This window comes from Pinus tabuliformis, chromosome X, assembly GCF_031772625.1.
Source record: "Pinus tabuliformis cultivar Carrire ecotype Pingquan chromosome X, CPIR1, whole genome shotgun sequence".
Taxonomy (NCBI): Eukaryota; Viridiplantae; Streptophyta; class Pinopsida; order Pinales; family Pinaceae; genus Pinus; species Pinus tabuliformis.
Window position 1 is genome coordinate 169,433,605 of NC_142308.1, and position 19,585 is coordinate 169,453,189.

At 38.6% G+C, this 19,585-nt stretch overlaps 1 protein-coding gene across 3 annotated transcripts in view; it reads left to right on the forward strand.

The window, feature by feature from the left end:
* The window catches only part of LOC149138997 (AAA-type ATPase family protein), a 120,765-nt gene that overhangs the window by 54,103 nt on the left and 47,077 nt on the right, over window positions 1–19,585 (forward strand). For all 3 annotated transcript variants that reach the window (XM_089452957.1, XM_089452958.1, XM_089452959.1), the window contains 2 exons: window positions 11,091–11,778; window positions 14,649–14,712. In XM_089452957.1, coding sequence (XP_089309083.1) covers window positions 11,091–11,778; window positions 14,649–14,712 — 752 coding nt within the window. The remainder of the gene's footprint in view (window positions 1–11,090; window positions 11,779–14,648; window positions 14,713–19,585) is intronic.

The following is a 19,585-nucleotide window of genomic DNA, read 5'->3' on the forward strand; positions in this document are numbered from 1 at the left end:
GTATTGCCTTGCAGGGCCTAATAATGATTTCATAATCATATTTCAATTTAATTAATAAGCACATAGAAACTTAATACTTACAATAAACATACAATATAGCAAGTTTCTTAACCATGGATATCCACCCCCACTTTACCATGGATATTATCAACTTGTAGATAGGTTTTGTTACAATACCATGTGCCAATACCATGACTTAACAATACCACATCCCAAAAAACAATAACTCGTTTCACAATAAAAATTAAAATGTAAAATATTTTAGATATTACATATAGATTTAATTACGTAGAGTGAAAATTCTCCATCATATGGATGGAGAGAGAGAGAGCGAGAGATGGAGGGGGAGAGAGAAGGAGAGAGGGAGGAAGATAGTGACAGAGTTGGAGGGTAGAGCGAGAGAGTGATGGGTAGGGGAGAGAGAGGGGGAGGTGTAAGAGAGAGGGAGAGAAAGATGGAGTTGGAGGGGGAGAGAGAGGGAGGGAAGAACAAAGAAATAGAGAGATAGAGGTAGAGAAAGACGGAGTGACAAGGTAGAGAGGGAGAGAAAGGAAGAGAGAAAGGGAGACATAGAGATGGAGGGGGGAGAGAGGAGAGAGGGAGGGAGATAGTGATAGAGTTGGAGGGGAGAGAGAGTGATGGGGGGAGAGAGAGAGATGGGGGAGAGAGAGGACTTAAGAGAGAGAAGGAGAGAGTGATGGAGAGAGTAGAAAGGGAGGGAAGAGAGAGAGAGGGAGAGAGATGGACCCAACCTAGATATGGTATGTTTATATAAAAACCAACCCATCTCCTTCATTGTTCCTTTTTCTGCTATGTGTGGAACGATATGATCCCATACTCCGTTGAGGACCATCCTCTTAGCCTTGGCCATGTCCTTCCTATAATAATGTATCAAGATAGGATTTGCTGGTACAACAACAACTGTTGTCACAAATTCCTTAACACCATTCTTATCCAATAGCAACAACATCCTGGCCTTCCAGATGCCAAAGTTGGAGTCTCCATCCAACTTGTCTTAATCTCTTAGTCCTGTTGCGGCCATCTTTGAGAAAATTTGCGAAACTCAATAAATTGGAGAACTAATGAATTGGGAAACTTCCTTCTCCTTCCAACAAATCAACTCGGTCTCCCTTTTGGCAACTCACACTCCTCACTGGATTGTGCAGTTCTAGTTTGGGTCACTCGCACTTGCCTTCGGAATCTCTTCCTGGACTTGCACTACCCACTGCTTCTCCTGGGTAGCTCGCTCTACCTCCAGAAAATATCCCTTTTCTGGCACATGCATTGTTGACCCTAAAACACTCACTGAATAGTCTGGAAAGCTTGTACTAGCGAATTGATTTGCCTGCTATGACCTTCTCTTACTGGGAACCCTTTGAGAATTTCTAGAAATTCTCTCTACTGAAAACTTTGCATGCTTTCTCTTCCTTGCCCTGCGCTGATTTGCTACTGCAAAACCCTTATGTCACAAATCTTTGTGCTGGATCTGCTCTGCAAATCTGATCTGCTCACTGGAAACTCTTTCCAACAACCTCACTACCTTTGCTGCAACGAGACAAATTGATTTTTGCTTTGGATCGCCTCCCTGGACTGGAAATTGAATTCCCGCCTTTGCAATTCGCACTGCCTGGCTAGGCCTACACAAATTTGGTTTGATGCGCCAAATTTGGGAGAAGGAGTCCGTAGGAGATTTCCTCAGTATTTTACAGTGTTTAGGAGATAGGAAGAGGAGGCTGAAGTCATCTGCAGAGGAGGCCACATTAGCTAGTGCGAGTACCCAGATTCCCTTTCCGCCTTTGCAATTCGCATTGCCTGGCTTGGATGCATCAGCTAGTGTACTTCGCTCGAGAGCCTCTCTGATATGTTGTGAAATTTTCACGATTGCAATCATTGGATATTATGATCTTAACTTGTACAGTTTATTTGTCTTTTTTAAATTAATTTACGACAAATAACGAATAACTCACTATTGCAATCTTCACAAATAAAATACGCTGCGGAATATAAAATACGAAACTGAGAAATATGCACACACACATAAAAATATGACACCATTATTTTTGGATGATTGTCCCTGGAAAAACCTCGAAGGGAAAACCAATGCAACAGATGAGGGTTTTGTTATTATTTAACAATTTAGGATAAAGTACAACTGGTTGCTTTTCACTGGCAAACCTTCGGCAAATACTAGTCTCTACTTGCAAAATAATCTAGAGATTAACTATCTCCCTCTATAATTGGAATTTGCCTCTCTCCCGACAACTCGCACTCCCTAGCTATTCACATTCCCTGGATGGGAATGTACACTACTGCCTCCAGAAATTTGTCCAGCGTTTGGAACCTCCTTCTAGCAAGTCATCCTGCCTCCTTCTACCTCTGGAACCCACTTTCCCTGCCTCCGGAAAATAGATCCGATCTCTAGCAACTGAAACATGGTCTCCTCCAGCAACTCGCATTGGGGAATCTGGCTACTCGCACTCACTGATGCGGCCTCCTTTGCAGATGAATTCGACCTCCTCTTCCTATCTCCTGAACACTGGAAAATACTGAGGAAATCTCCTCTGAACTCTTTCTCGCAAATCTTTGCTAATACCCCTACCTTTGATGCTTCCCTAGCTTCAACTACGCCCTTGTTGGATATCTGCAACTGGGTAAGTCGAACTGCTTGAACTCACTCGATGTCTCTTCTCCAAACCCTTCGACCTGCTCTTATAATCTCTCGTTGGAGTCTCAACAACCATGATCACATCTCAACCGATGGCTAAGATCATCTTGACTCCATCAATTAACTTTTTCGGAAGTCTCTAGAGCAAAATTGAACTTCCTCAATTAATTCACTTTAATTAACCAATTTTCCTAAGTTAGACTTAGGAAATATTTAATTATTGGCTAATTAATTTAATTAAGGTGTCTCCAAGTCTTTTCTCGTGAAACCTTTTCTGGGTTTTGGAGATCTCGTGTTCCTTAGCCTCTTAGACATCATAGAGACTAGAACACCTGTCAGTTTCTACCAAAAACTAACACTCCTCCCCTTTCCACTTCCTGTTTGTTGACTTTAGGATGTCTTAGCTGCCAACACAGCCCATCCTCATTAATTTTGCCCTTGTTGCCTTGTAAATTTTATCCAAGGCAAGCATGGTTCTTCTGTTCTTTTGCCCAACTCCATTTATTGATGTGATCAGTTCAATTTAATGCATATCTGCCATCCATTCATGGCTGCAATAAACAGGTCAAGCTTCCTTCAAATCCCAAGCAACCTCATTCCTCAAACTCTGGAATCTGTGTCCCAATTCTCAGGCCTTTTAATTATAATCAAAATATAGGAAATATTTGCAATGAAGGGCAATTACCCTGGGGCTGTCACAGGAACAGATCACAGTCCTATTAACTTTGATACAAGTCTTTTCAACCAATCATGTTCAAGGCTATTTGGGGACCATTTCTTCTAACTGAAGTATATAAGAGAGTTGCCATGGTAAAACTTTTGATATCAATCTAAATCACTGTCGATAAATTGAGAGTTGATACATACCTAAGCATTAAACCGCAGGCCTTATACTCGTCTAACTCATCACTGTAAGTGTATGCATGGAAACAGACTCATGCTTGCTTGGTGGCCAAAATAGATCTTCAACACTTTAACTAAAGCATTAGTTCTTCTTCAGAGATAATATCAAACTTCCTTTTGACTGCTTCCTTAGACTTCTCCGCCTTGGTCATAGAGGCTTAGATCTCTAGTACACCTATGATTATATCAGCATCTTCCATCACAAGTTCGTTCTCAAACATTATTCAAATCCGTGACCTGATTATACCACAAAATGGAAACCAAAACAAATTGTATGCTGGTCATTTCTATTAATTGAGACATTTCAGATTCTCTGAGGCCATGTCTGAGGCCTCTCAGTCTGTAATGCTGGGACAAAGGCCATATTTGGATTATGCTAGGCCTGCGACCTAGTTTAAGGTTCCTCAACCCTCTTGAAATAGGCCTTGAGGCCTTCTCAGCTCGCTAAGACAGCTCCCGAGGTCTTCTCAGTCTATTCTCAACATAATTTAAGGGTTTTGACCCTCACTCCACAGATACAAATATGTTTCAGTCTCCATTCTCTTTCAGAACAGACTTGATTGATTTCCTTTTATCACTTTTCCATAACAACTCTTTTAACTTCCTCACCTCCTTTCGTACCTTACTCAAATAACCTCGGCCTTTTGTACTTTCAAAAACTTGGACTGATGTTTTATTTCGGTCTCTTCAAAACCTGAGGCCTTTGGTCCTTTAGGAGATGACTGAGGCTTAGAATTAGGGCTTCAACCCTCTTCCTGTAGACATTAAAACTTCGCTTCCACCAGCAAATGCTTTCTAATTGATTATCCTTGGCACCAGATGATCTTCCTTTCATAACAGCTTTAGATCTTCAACTTGGTTTAGACTTAGTTCTGGAAATTCCCTTAATGGTTGCTTTATAACCCATGCTCTGATACTATGTTGATTTTTCATAGGATCTTCTAAATCGATAATTACTTATGATTTCTTTAGTTACTCTTGGCTTGCATTCATATTCATCGTAAAGCAATTAGATAGCAGATCTCAAAAATAGAAACTAAATGTTAGTAGGATCATAAAGAGACAACCAAACAAGAACACAAACATTTACCCTGGGAAAAACCACAAGGGGGAAAAACTAGCAAGAAATTCTTCAGTTCAACAAGAGACACACCTAGATCTACAAGGTCAAACTGACTAGCAAAGTAGACTTGGTCAAACCTGGTCCAACTCCCTCCTAGTCAAGTCAAACAACTGCCCAAGAGACTCAGTCTGGTCTGCTCTACCAGGACCAAATTTCAGCCTTCTTCTGCACCCAAAAATTTCTGTCCTGCAACTCTATTTTGCCTCAAAAGTTCAGTTCTTCTGTTCCACACATGCGAGGACAATAGTAGAGAGAATACCACACGTGTGAAGTCAAATGACAGAAATATTCATACTACTTCGTCCTCCTAGCCTTATTCTTCTTCGCTTGAATGAACAGAGATATCTTCTTGTGTGTGATCCGAAATTGTGTCCAAATGATGGAGGACGAGTGTCTTTATATAATCTTCTGGCTGGCTGAATGGGTGCCTCTTTGACTTGGGCCGACTTGGCTTGTTTGGAGCCAAAAATTCAATTTTCAAAATTCAAATTTTCTCTTTTGAAAAGGACATGAAGAACATGCCTTAAATTTCTCTTTTGACAATAGCATGAAGAACATGCTTTATATTTATCATTACAAATACATCAAGGGCTAAAATATTAATTATGAAGACCGACCGTAGCTACAGAAATTCAACATATTGTGTATGCGATACACATATATCCTATGTCATGCATATGGAGAGATGGTTGGTCGATTGGTGTGATCGGAACAGATGTGTGATTAGCTTGGAGACCGAATGAGTAAGTTGTGCGATTGTGTTTGGGTTGTGCAATGAAAATATACCTGTGTGCATGACTTGATTGTGTGGGGCCGAGTTCATTCAAACAATAGTGGCTGAATCACATATAATTTGGGGCAAAGCTTGCCAATAGAAGTGGGCCGAATTTAACCATTGATCGAATTCCTTGTTGATGGCCGAATCATCCTTCTGAGGTCGAATTCAGGCTAAATCAATTTCTGAGGCTAAGTGCACTCCAGGAGGCCGAGATTATCTTACCAAAGGGATCGGATCCATTGCTGAAGTAGGTAATTTCGCCAGGGCCAAATTGGTATTCTCAAAGGGACAAATTAATCAGCTTCACGAGGAGGCTGAGCTTGTTATTTCAAGAGACCGAATCAGAGGCAATGTTATCTACTGCTGGGGTCGAGCTTTGAGTTTAATTTGGCAGAAGTATATTCAAAAGAGTCCTAGGTTCGTCATCTGTTGTGCTCATTGTATGATCTCTGATCTGATTAATAAAGATTGTTATTTCCCTTGCAGTTAATTTATGTTGTCAATATTCTTTATCATGCTTTCAAAGTGTTAGTAAAGGTGTCTGCTCATAAACTGTTTGACAAAATTCTTCAAAGAAGTTTATACTAAATTTCTTTTGGAGTTATTTAGGAGGCTGAGAACTTCATTCTAGGAGGATTGAAACATCACTTTTCTAAGGGTTGAGTTTACTCAAGCTTGAAGACTGAACCCCTGGTACAAGCAAGTTGAGAAGTTTGCTTCAGGAGTATATAATTGTTATTCAATATCAGGTGCAAGTTTACTGTCCAAGAAGGCTGCATTTGCTACTACAACACTGAGATCTTGTACAGCAAAAGACTATTCCCAGATCCAGAGAAGACTATTTGTCGTGTTACAGTTACCAATGCATCGTATGCTTGAAGATTACCTATAGCTGTGCGCATGATGCCAAAAGAAGAATACACCAGAAGACAACTCTTGTGCATTAATATATTTGTCATGAACTAAGCCTTGTAAATATTATGTTGTAGCATTGTTGTGAGGGTTTTGCATATTGCCTTGTATATCATGTGAAAGCCTTGTAAATTTATGAGGTCAGAGGTATTTGATTATATTGTTGTTGTTGTAAAAGGTTTCATGTTGCAGAGGTGCCACTAGGGTTATGCCACTTTGATGTGTATGGCTGAGTATAAAGTGTCTTGAGTCATTGATGTATGGTTGTTTTTGACAAAGCTAAGGGTTTAATTCTCTCACAAGCATATTTGATTTGTGATTAGAGATTTATTATTGTGGAGTTTATATGTATACTGTCGTTGAGTGTTGCTGAGAGCGTGGTACTATTGTCTTTTCCAGTTGAGTGGATGAGGTTTGCCAGCTTGATGTATGGTCATGAGGCTTGTTGTTGTGAAACGACAAAATTATGATGTGTGTGGCTGAGTTTGAGGGCTCACACTTATGCTATGTTTGTCTATCTATCTATATATCTATATATATGTCATTGTTATGTGCTAGAGGAATTTGAAAATCTGCATGGAAGACAGAATAAAACAGGTCTTAGAAGGCCTCACAAACGCCATGAATAACTTAGAGAGAAGGTGGAATCAGCAACAATTCAGCACACCAAGAGGTTCTTGGAGCAGTGATGTTCCTATGGAACAAAGAAAAAGGCAGAACAACAGACCCTTATCAAGAGGAGTCCATGCTATTCTATAGCTGTAGCAGCTGAGAGATCTGCAGAAAGAATGGGAGATAGGAAATTTGCTCTTTGCTCTTGGGTCAGATTTGAAGATCATGAAGGTGACAGAGAAAGCTCTTCTTAATTTGGAGAAATTGGACTCACAACTTTCCAAGGTGAACCGATCAGATTTGAGGAGCCTAAATTGGGCTCTAAAACCTTCCATGCTTGCCTTGATATAACACAAGTTCTTGGAACACCCTTGTGAAGTGGTGAGACTTATAGGTGCCTCTTGTCTTAGTGATATTGTAAGGATAACTTCACCCATGCCCCCTTACAATGATGACATTATGTGGAAAATTTTCCCGCTGATAAAAGAAAGTTTTCAGGGGTTACATGACACTGGGGGTCCTACCTTTGGGAAAAGTCTCAAGATTTTAGAGATCATGGCTGGAGTTATGGGTAACCATGATGTCATTTGCAAGACGTTGCAGTCTAAGTTGTTGGCCATTTGGAGGAAGGAACAAATTGCCTCACCTGTTGCTTATGAGTCTAGCAAGAAGGTTGGTTGAGTAGAGCATAAGTTTGTTCAAAGGGCAGATGATCAAGTAGGAACTAGTGAGGATGCAAGTTTGTTCATCTGATCACTTGAGTGGTTTTGGTGAAGATAAGGATGAAAAGGTTCAAACAGGGAGCAAGAATGAATTGAGGAGGAAAAATCTTTGCTTCAGCGGCAAAGGAGCTTGGGAGCCTAATCACTCATGCCCAAGAGAGTCGGTAGAGATGATAGGGGTAGAGCAAAATGAGATTCGTTCCGGTTCTTCTATAGTTGAATCCATTAATCATGTTGACAACAGTTCACCTATGCATCCGTGTTTGATGGCTAGTCAACATAAGGAGAAAAATGAAGCTCCTAGCGACCAGCAGATTGGCCCCATGTGTGAAGAAGTAGAATATACTCAGGAAGGCTTGAGGGAGGAGCCACTAGTGGTGATCTAGCATGAAGAATACTCAGAGGTGCATGAACAGGAGGAGTGTGACACACATAGTATGCAGTATGAGTCATCTTTGGAGAGTCAATTGCAGGCTTAAGTTGGAGCCGTGGTCAAGGGAGTTGAGCATCCATCTTTTGGTCCAACCATTGATGAGACTTGCAAGTAGATGCAAAGGGATCCAGTAGGACTACAAGACTTCCAGACGGTAGCCGCCAAGAGAAGATTGAGTATATCAGGATAAATATTATGGCGATGAAGAAATCCCAAACACTTCGAGGCACCATCTTGCAGGAGATCAATAAATTGGAGCAGTTTGGAGTTGCGTGTGCCAAGTCAGAGGCCACGTTGTCTAGCATTGGGGAACAATTAACATCCCTAATTAGACAACTAAGGGAGCATATTCTGGAGATACATAGCAACCCTCTTCAGGAGTACATAGATAAGCCTTGCAACACTACCATCCCACCTCTATACATTGGAGAGAGGGGGAGAGTTTTCTAGATGTATCTTGTTGGTTGATCAAGCGGAGCGGCATGAGTTGAGCATGGAGCAACATCGACATAGTAAACTTGTTCCATGTGTAGGTGTTCATGCATTCGATCCTTCCCATAGGGTGGATTGACAAGAGATTATGAGTTGGTATCCTATTGATGGGGTGATTCTTGGGAGGATATTCTTAGTCAGGGGCACAACACAACAGGAGCCCTTAGACATGAGGGGTATGAGATGTTCGAGTTGGCAATGGGATCTAGGTGGATCTATTGGTCACAAGATGTGTTAGCAATTTATTTGGGATCCAGGTATTGAGAGATCCACTCATGATTGGATGGTACACATGCATGATGTGGTACAATGGTACATATGGGATCCGAGTATTGGTGTGTAGACACTTGTACAATTGACAGATAAGGATTGCTTGAGGGAAAGCAATCTTGGGGCAGGAGGATTTGTAATGTCCCCATTTTCAGTTTCCCTTATGATGTGGTTAGGATGGATTTACAGGGTTGGTGTTAGTTAGGTCACGAGAGCGAGATTACATCATTAGTGGGCCTGAAAGGTTTTGGAGGAATTTTATACGCTCTAATGAGATTCGCTTACTGTATTTCATCATTAGGGTTAGTTTCGCATGGTTCTTTCTTGGTTCCATTGCATTCTGGGGATTCCCATAAAACAAGGATATTATCAGCATATTTTAACTAAATACACAAAAGTTGTCATTTGGGAAGAACTATTTGGAGAAACACCTTTGTGTAATAGCTCGTTGGAACTAGAATGAAGAGATGTACAAGATGGGATGATGAAAAGTAACTTTTAGTGGCCAAAGAGATCATAGAGGCAGATTTACCATTTTCTGGGATTAAAAAGTGACTTAAATAAAATGAAAAGTCACTTAAATAAAGTAAAAAAGGGGAAGACTTTAGAATAAAAATAAAATAAAAGTGTAAGGGGAAGAGCTTCTAGGATGGAAATAAAATAATAAAATAAGTGCTTCTAGAAGATTATAGAGAGATCCATCAAGTTTTTATAAGGATGGGAAGCAAGTCATTTGGACATATCTTGGATTTGAGTATTTTCTGTGGGAGGTTTTGGGAATGTGGTTCTCAGCTTCAGGAAGCTCCAGGACGAAAACGCTTGGGTTCTTTGTGTGAGTTGGACGAAAACCCAACACACTATTGAGGAGGTTTCAGTCAGAAATCTCACGGAGTGTCATCAGCATCAGATGTGAGCATATCTGGAGCAGATCTGTAGATTGGTGCCGGGATCATCCATATCTCCAATTTGGGTGTCATTTCTAGTTCAGTTTTGGAGCTATTATCAGCCATTTGCTGCGGCTTGTAACAGGTTCTCAGACCCAGATATTAATATAATAAGGCTGAATTTAGCCGAGTTCACGGCTATTTCTCGTGTGCATTTGTGTCGCAACATTTCTATGTTTATTTAATTAATTTGCTGGCCATATCTTTTGTATGAATTGTGCAAGTTTCATGATGTATTTTGGAATAAAAATGCATGGTCTGATTTTCTGAAGCACATGTTCTATTAATCACATTTAAATTAATCTGGGACATTACATCCACAATCATCAATATGCCCAACCAAGAAGTACTATGTTCGAGCAAATATAGAAGGTCCATCATCATCCCAACATGTCACCCCTGTCATGCGATGAAAGGGTCACAGGTGCCATTTCTCGAAGAAATGATGAAGAACAGAAACATAATGGAAGCTGTTTCTTTGGGCATTTATCTGCCTTTGGCAGCATCTAAAAAGTAGCCATTAAATTTTGGAAAAAAAACAACTAAATTTGATTCAAGCGTTGATACATTGCATAGGGTGGATTGCTTCTGAGTATTTAATGGATTTGCTGAATTATTCTCACGTGTATAATATGCACAACGTGGTGGGGGAGGCCATTTATTAAGCCCTGGAATCATCAACCCCCCATTTCTCTTTCTTTCACCTTTTCCTGTTTCATTTCATGTTTAAGAAGATGCATGTTATGTTGCAATGAATGTTCCGTGGGCTTATATTGATTATAAAAAAAGAGAGAAAAGTGATCTAAAATTAGAGTCAAAAAGTGCAAGGTTTGATGAGGATTGGGTGGGTTTTTAATGTTGATATAATGCTTAGAGCCTAAGAAGGCTGATACTTGGGTGATCAATGTCATTATATGTACAACATCTGTTCTTGATAAGATTCATAAGAACAATAACCTCTCCATATAAATTTGTTTATTCTTTTTAAATGTGTTAATATGCATAACATGTTGCCAAAACAGTGACCAATAAAATGTGTCCTATTGCAACTTGCAAGGCATTTTTATGGTGGCTTTTATCTGCTTTGTTTGGTTGATTTCGTGTCAATGCAGTTATTGGTATTCAGGTTTTACATGCGCTAGATGCATTCAGGATAACTCTCACAGCAGTTATTAGTATTATAAATTGGAACACTGTTTTGCTAAATCTTCGAATTGTTGCTTGCTTGATATACAGCTCCAATAGCCAAATTGATATTTAACCATCCGGAACATAGAACAACAGCAGAAAAATCAAGAACATTCATTTTACAAGGGTTTCAGTCAGCTCTTGGCTGTCCTATTGAAGTTGAGATTGACTGTGCACCCACTAAGGAAGGGAATGATGATTTTGTTCAAGCTGACCAATCAAACTCTTCAAATATCATCCCAAAGCTTGGTTCAATTTCTTCCAATGACAGGTTACAGTTAAGCAACGCTGACGTTCAAAGAAATGTGAAAGGTGGAATTCGCAGCAGAATGGCTACTGAGGATCATGGAATATTGCAATCTCATACTCAGGAGGCTTCCAAAGGTGAAATTATTGAAACTTTAGAAGGGCTCCCATCTCCTCAGGGGCAGATTGTTAGCCTAAATGTGGGAAAAGGAGTGGATGAAAAGCGGATGGAAAGTGCATGGTTGCAAGAAGCACAATCTCCCCCTCATCTATCAACTTTTGGTCCTTACAGACCAGAGAAGAACAGGAATATAAGAGAACGTCCTAGAACACAGAGCCTCGTGAAAAGTAAAGTCTCGCTTGGTTACGTGATTCAGCATGCAGAAGGAAATATTGATGGTTTCAATCAGGATCCATATGACGATCACATAAGCAGGTGCTCAAAAAGAAAGGGGATTTCCATTGCTGAGAAGCTTGAACAAGAAAATTTGTAAGTATCTCATTTAATTCTTAGTCATAGTCCTGTATTTTCATCTTTGTAATGTTTTTCTCTCCAACAATATACTGATCAATATAATGTGTGTGCCATTTTTTCTGTCTGAATTGGCTGAATGATTTGAAGCTTTAAGTAGGTAACATGTGGACCACAGTATCAAAAACATGACATCTGGAACTTTTAGTTAGTAGTTTGTTAGCGTGGATCAGATTGTAGTAGCTCCTGCTTGAGGTTCTGGTTAAACTTATAATCTTTTCTATGTATGATAGGAAATACGAGAGCAGAATTCAGTTAGCTTGGAAATATCTAAACCTTACCAAGGGATTCTTTGGTGTCCCTTCGGTTCCATTAAAGCTTGGGTGGTATATTATCTGTTTACTTTCATCACCACTAAAGTGAGCTGTGTTATTATGCATTTTCTTGCATTGAAGAAAATGTGATCCATAAGTTTCTTAAACCAAACATTCTGAGTTCCAAATATGATCTATATGTGACTACAAAAATGATTAGCTGTAAATGCACTTTTTTATTTTAAATCTCTAGATGAGATGCATATAATCAATCAAAGGGGATTTTTTATATTTTTAATAAGAATTTATATACACAAAGGCAATATTGGGATTTCAACAGCAAAACTTGAGAAGCTGAATTTGGATAGAAGTGACGGAGTATGGTTAAACATCGTGCTTTGAGTAAATGCAATCTCAATCACGTGGACAAGTGATAGGTAGAGAAACCTAGCTTTGTGTCTGTCTCATGTCTGACAGTGAAACTAGCTGAAGCACTTATCAGAAATCAGTGATTTAGGAAGAATGTCTATGACAATTAAAGAGTTCAAATTGACATTATTCATGCTTAAGAGAAGATCAAATTGATTTAACAATTTTGATCCATCGCATCTTCAAGCATATCATTTTTTATGCACAACTCATCTACTTACATTAAAAATGAAGGTTGTTGAATGTCAAGATGAAATTAGTGCATTGTATTTTCAAGAAAGTGATCTTATATTCACAGTTCATCTATTTTACATTGAAAATGCTTTTTATAGTTTCAATTGAAAGATTATTCTTAAGGTTTCGAGATGGTGGTCTTCCGTACTATTCTGTCGAAGATCTTGTAAGTACAGAAGTTAATTTTTTATGCCTTTAAGGTATACGTGATGCAGGGTACCTTGATAAAAAATTGCACGATGGAAGATAAGTTAGGTAGGCCCCTCCTCATATGGGGAGACAACAGCTATGAAACATATAAAAGTGCCTTTATGCAAATAAAACAAATATTGTGGTTGATCTTGTGTTGTAAGTAAAATAACACCTTTGCAACTACGTATTGTAAGGGAAATAACACCTTTGCAACTGCATTACATGAAGACAATCCTATTAACTAGAAATGGCCAAACATCCTGAATGCCCTATGGTTCAGGTACTATTCATCAACATCAAAGAGCATTTAGAATGGTTTCATCTGTGCTGTCATAGCATGAGAGAGAAGGGGTGGAGGCTATGGGGAACAGGATGGGGTAAGGAAAACATCTACATTTCTGAAAGTGAGAAGTGTGATTATAGCTGAAGGTCTTCAGGTTTAGAAAGATCTATTCTTCTAATGATTATTCATTTACCTAGAAATAAAACCAACAAACTGATAAGATGGATCATCATGTTGGACAGTAGATACCATCTAAAGGAATCGTATGCTGGTGTTATGCTTTCTATGCTCAATTTCGAACATAGATCCATTTTCTAGGCATTCAAGTTGAGGATATATCCAGAATGACACTCACGTAAGTGCTGCTGTTAGATCAGAAAATAACATTTTTAATAACAGGAGACTCCAATACTGTATGTTGTCTATATCTACTTGTATTGTTCTTCTTTAGGTTGGTGATTTAGTTTGAGCTCACAATTTAAACTTTGTTAACAGCTGTAAGTATCATAAGTTTGGTCTGAAGGGAGTGTTATATCAGTTCTCTATTCAGTCGATCAATTATGAGCTTGATGGATTTTGGACAGGCCTAATAACAAAACCAGACATGCTGAAGGATAAATGCACTAGTAGTATGAATGGTTAATATAGTCCGTAAATTCTTAGTAGCTTGAGAACAGTGTTGAGGTTTGCGAGAGAGCATAGGACAGACTTGTCCACCCGAAAATTTAGTTCTCCAATTTCGGATGCCATCATAGAAAATGTGCTTTTGAATTTCACAATGTCATAGAAGTTCCTTTCATGTTTGTATCACTAATAGCTTATGTTTCGTTGCAATTGGATTTATGGCAGTATCTCACTTGATAATATTTGTTAAAAAAGAAACATGTTCTTTTAGTTTTGCCTCTTTTATAAAGAGGCTCATTCAAAAAAACAAATGTCAGAGTTGGATATCAAAGAGCTGGGGAGGCACCTTTAATTTATTTCATTCTAGTGATAAATAGTTTCAAGAAGATCAATCTTTAGAAGTTTATCCAGATTTCGAAGTAATGAACTTCTGTGACTCGTTTTTTCATAGTGCAAATAACAAGTACGTGGCAGCTTCTTCTCTCTGATTGCAGACTTTGAACTGCAGCATTATAATTATAATGCTAATCTGGCTAGGCATGTTGGACCTAATTATTCTCTATCCAATTGATATTAATGACGGAAATCCTTTTGAAGTAAACTTATCTTTTCTCTTTGAAGCACAGGAGAAAAAGCTTTATATAAATTAGCATGCACATTCCCATTCTAAGTGCATAAAAGGACAAGTATTTTTATATAACTGTAAATATGACATTCATGTCATAACATAGTTTACATTCTGAATTTGTTCTTTAGTGTTAGAGGTTCAAGTTTAGCTGGAATTTATAGATTTGAGTCTATTGCTTTCACAGGAGGCTTGAGTCCAGGTCAGGAGGACTTCTATGTTGGAAAACAGCTAAAGTTAACCGCAAGAAGGTAATTTTTTGGGATTTTAACCTTTCTGGGATGGAAAATTCTGTGTACATATCTAATCTTTGAGTGTGCTGTTGTCCTTTGCTCTTTTCAAGATATCCTTCATGTTATATGAATATCTATGGTTTCCTTCCAAATATTTATCCAAATAGTGTTTTGTTGGGCAGTGGTTCATTTTTCTTTGAAATATGTTTTTGGATATATTATTTTGTAGACCTAGTGCTTAAAGGAAATCGCAAAGTACATACTCAAAATCCTTAACTACCTTATAGTGCACTTTTAAGACATTGCATAAGAAATCTCTTATATGCATAGGTAAACAATTAGAAAGAATCCAGCTCTTGCAAAAATTAGCTTTCTTATTCTAAACTACAATAGGATTATATTATATACAATGTTGAAAATATAGGTATTGGGAAAATATCGGCAAGGGTCCAGAAAACATCTTATCGACAATATTGGCAAACATATCGGCAAATATCGACAAACATAAAAAATGCATAATATATTCATTTTTTTTTTCAGATTTTTAAACATATAAAGTAATAACAACATGAAATAAACACATTGACACATAAATATGAAGAAAACACTGATATATATGATGTAGTAAATGCAAAATAAAAATGATACATCAAAGGCGATACCAAATTCTGCTGATCCCTGATAATTGTCCAATCAAGGACTCAAATGTGGAGAACCAATACAAAATAACATCACATATATAAACGTATCTTATCATCATGAATTATATGTAGTAAAATAAATAAAACTAGCAGCTATATATTTGAGATCAGTGCCCTTTCCTCAGCAGCTATCTTTCTGTCTTTTTCATCAATTGCTTCAAGAGCTTTTTGTATAACCTCCACACTAGAAACCGTACAAATCCTAACATCATGTCCAGGGGGCTAGCCAGATGGTATTTCAATTGCGTAACCCCTCCTGTCATCTTGGTCCCACACAATTTGCATGATAGCTATGCTCGATTTGTCCCACCATTAGACTCCCCATACTACCAAAATGGGTCCAAGGCTTTTGGCATATTTGTAGTGAACTAATTCAAACCTAGGGCACCAAAAAAAATTGGTATTAGACACCCATACACAAAAAATAATAATTATTAACCACCTCATTTTAAAACATATTTCTTTTACTACATTATTTGCAATGTGAATGGAAAATGGCAATAAGAGGGTGCATAAGAAAGTTTAAAAAAAAATGAAGCTTGTTGTCCAAATATGGAGAAACCCTTGCATTGGCTCATGGGCATGAAAATCATAGCAAATGGAAAAAAAACAAAGAAGCAAAATTGTTAAGTTTAGGTATGTTCTACGCTTAGAGCAATTTATTTCAATTTTCATAGTTAGCTCAATATCTTTTCCAGATTTGCAATCACATCAGCATTAAAGTAAATTGCAAATAGAACATAAACATAAATCGCAGAAGACAAGCCAAGACAAGAGGACACAAGATGTGGCGCTAGCCAGGGACAAACCCCAATGTGGGGAAACCCTTGATCAATTCTTCTTATATGTTCTTCAATAGTTCAACACACACACACACACACACACACACACACACACAGAGAGAGTACATTTACAACAAAAGTCAACACTTTGACTTGACAAGATAAGAACATAGATCTTCTCTAAGAAGATGTCTCGTGAGGTCACTGATATGGACTCATGTGATTCCATCACCCTATCATAGTGCTGCACCATGCTGCACCATCATACCATGTCCATCATCACAGAGCTGCACCATGCTGCATCATTGTTGAGTTGTACCTCATCATGCTGTACCCATCTTGCTGCTCTTCATGTTGCTGCACCGTATCATCATGCTGCGCACATCATGCTGCTGCATCGTATCATCTTGCTGCACCTCAAACTGTACCTTACTGTGCTCATCATGTTGCATCCCCTTGTGCTGCATCTTGATACACTTATGCTGCACCTTGATACACTTGTGCTGCACACCCTGATACACATATGCTGCACCTTGATACACTTGTGCTGCACACCCTGATACACATATGCTGCACCATAACTTCTGTCATGCTGCGCCATAGCCTTAGCAGCTACCACACAGTGTTAGTATCTAGATAGACTATGATCCCACAGTCCTAGGAAACACACAATGCTGATTTGTGTGTTATAGGAGCTAGGTACATGTAGTAGTTCCTTTATCTAGACTGCTGATAAGAACCTTTTGTGACAACACATAGGATCTCCTCATCTGAAGAGACCTCTCTCTTTAATTTGACTGGTCTTTACGACAACGAACAAGATGTGCACCTAAAACACAACAATGTCTCTTTCTTACAGTAGATAGGAGATGTAGAAGACTGTGTTTGCTGTTGTTCCTTACTGTGACTAGTTAGGGCACCCATGTGCTACAACAACCCTCAAACAGTCACCAAAAAAATCTCTCAAAAACTGCGGCCTTGTCAAGGGAGGGTCTCCTCCATTTGTGTCACTGTTCTGGGTACTTTCAGCCCAAGAAGCCTCCACGCTATCCCTATTTTAGTTAGGCAAGGCCTGCAACCTACCACAGGGATTGCTGTCACCTATAAGCCAACCAAACAGCATCACCCTTACCTTAAAGCTGCGCACAAACAGTCTGCAATTCTCCTTACCTAACTCGACCTCTTTGTAGCATGGAACAACCCTCCACGTAGTCACCAAGAGGTTCTAACAACCCTAAGCCACCCACGCTGTCCCTACCTTCTTTGCTGGTTAGGGTAGCGAGTTTACTGCCTCTTTTCCAGCATCTAAGGGCTGTCTCAAACAGCGTATAGATTAGGGCATCTAGGGTATGATAAGACTGCGTTTAGGGTCAGCTATTAGGCCTCCTTCACCGTGCTAGATCTCCCTTTGAATTGCAACCAAACCTTCACAAGACCTACGGCTAGGGCATCCTTCTTTTACATCGAATAGGGTCTCCTTCTAGACCTGCGTTTAGGGCTTCCTCCTCTTAGACTTCTCTTCCACTAAAACCCAAAACAAGTGGAGAGAAATCAAGAGTGAAGTGTGTGTACAAATGACAATCAAGTCACCTCTTTTTATACTAAAACGTTGAGCATATGTGGGGTTTATTTGGTTGTTGGCCGACCTTGATGAATTGTCTTATAACACAAATAAATTCATAACTTCATGAATACTTATCGGAATCAGATAATATTTAGATGAATCCTACACCTTTCGATGAGAGGGATCCAAGAAAAATATCAGCTGCCATAAATAAGATGACCCACATGGAGTTTGGCCCTAGTTGCCAATTTTAACTCCCACCATCAGACTCCCCATACTCCCAAAATGGGTCCAAGGCTTTTGGCATTTTTGTAGTGAAATAATTCAAACCTAGGGCACCAAAACAACAAAAAATTGGCATTAGACACCCATACACAAAAAATAATAAGTAATAACCATCTCATTTTAAAACATATTTCTTTTACTACATTATTTGCAATGTGAATGGAAAATGGCAATAAGAGGGTGCATAAGAAAGTTTAAAAAAATGAAGCTTGTTGTCCAAATATGGTGAAACCCTTGCATTGGCTCATGGGCATGAAAATCATAGCAAATGGAAAAAAAACAAAGAAGCAAAATGTTGGTAGGCAAAGAGGCAAGCAAGCATAACCCTAAATCTATGACAAAATTCATTAACATAGGTGTTTTTAAGAACATACATGCTAATGGAAGAAATGAAGTTTGTCTCACTGATATTCAATCGTTGATCCACAAATTTTTTTTAGTTGGTGGTGATAATGGCTGTTTGATCCTCAATTCCTCCTTGAAAACCACCGCAAAGCTCTTTTCCTTCCTTCTCCAAGACTAAGAAACCAAAATGAGCAAATAAAACTACCAAAATTGCTTTTTTAGCCGCGACCCAGCCTGCCTGGCGATATTTGAGGTCGTAGCGCGATATTTTGCTGGAATATTGGTGACACTTAAGAAATATCACATATTTTCAGGCAAGAAATATCGCGATATTTACTCAGAGATATTTAGGCTTGTTGAAAATATCGCGATATTTCTGAATATCGCCGATATTATCAACACTGATTATATATCTACTCTCCAAAACTTAAATATTTGATAACATTAATAAAATATAGTTCCTTGATGAGAAAGGCCAAAAACCCAAATCAGAGTGGGAGGAAGTCCTACATGTCCATGGCACAGAAACAAGCATCCTCTTAGATTAGAAATGGGAAATAGTTATCTTTGATTGGGGCTCCTCGAGTAAATGCCCCCTGTGAGGGTTTTCAATGATCTTTCTGATGCTTAATTAGTGAGGGCTTGTCAATCATTCAAAGAAACTGGCCATTAAGAGGCTAATAAATTCCTTAAAACCCTCTATTATCTTGCTTCTGGAAATTATGATGGATGGCAAGAAAGTAACTTGGGAACTCTCTAAATTAATGAATTGGTGATATTTCAATTATATTGATGCTGTTGCGAAATCTAGTGGGAATGTAACTGGTTGGCAGAGCAGCTCCTATAACCTTACTAACTCTTGGGCCTTTCCTGCAAGCCTAGAAGTATCTCTTTTCTACTTGGATATTGTAATAAAAACACACACACACACACACATATTTAATAATTAACGAAGAGACATCCTTATGAATGGACATCTCTCTTTGTGAAAAGGCACCCGCTTATGTATATATGCAGGGCCTCTCTTTGTATTCTAACATCATTTCTCATATTTTATACACTATAATGTTTTAATCTAGGTGGATTCTTTTATATGATTCCATATTTATTTTAGATATTCAGTTTATGAACCAGATTTGTTTGCTTTATTTAGCATCAAAGCTTCATTTTCTGATGCTGGCCATCAGCCATACATTATAAATTAGATTTTTTCT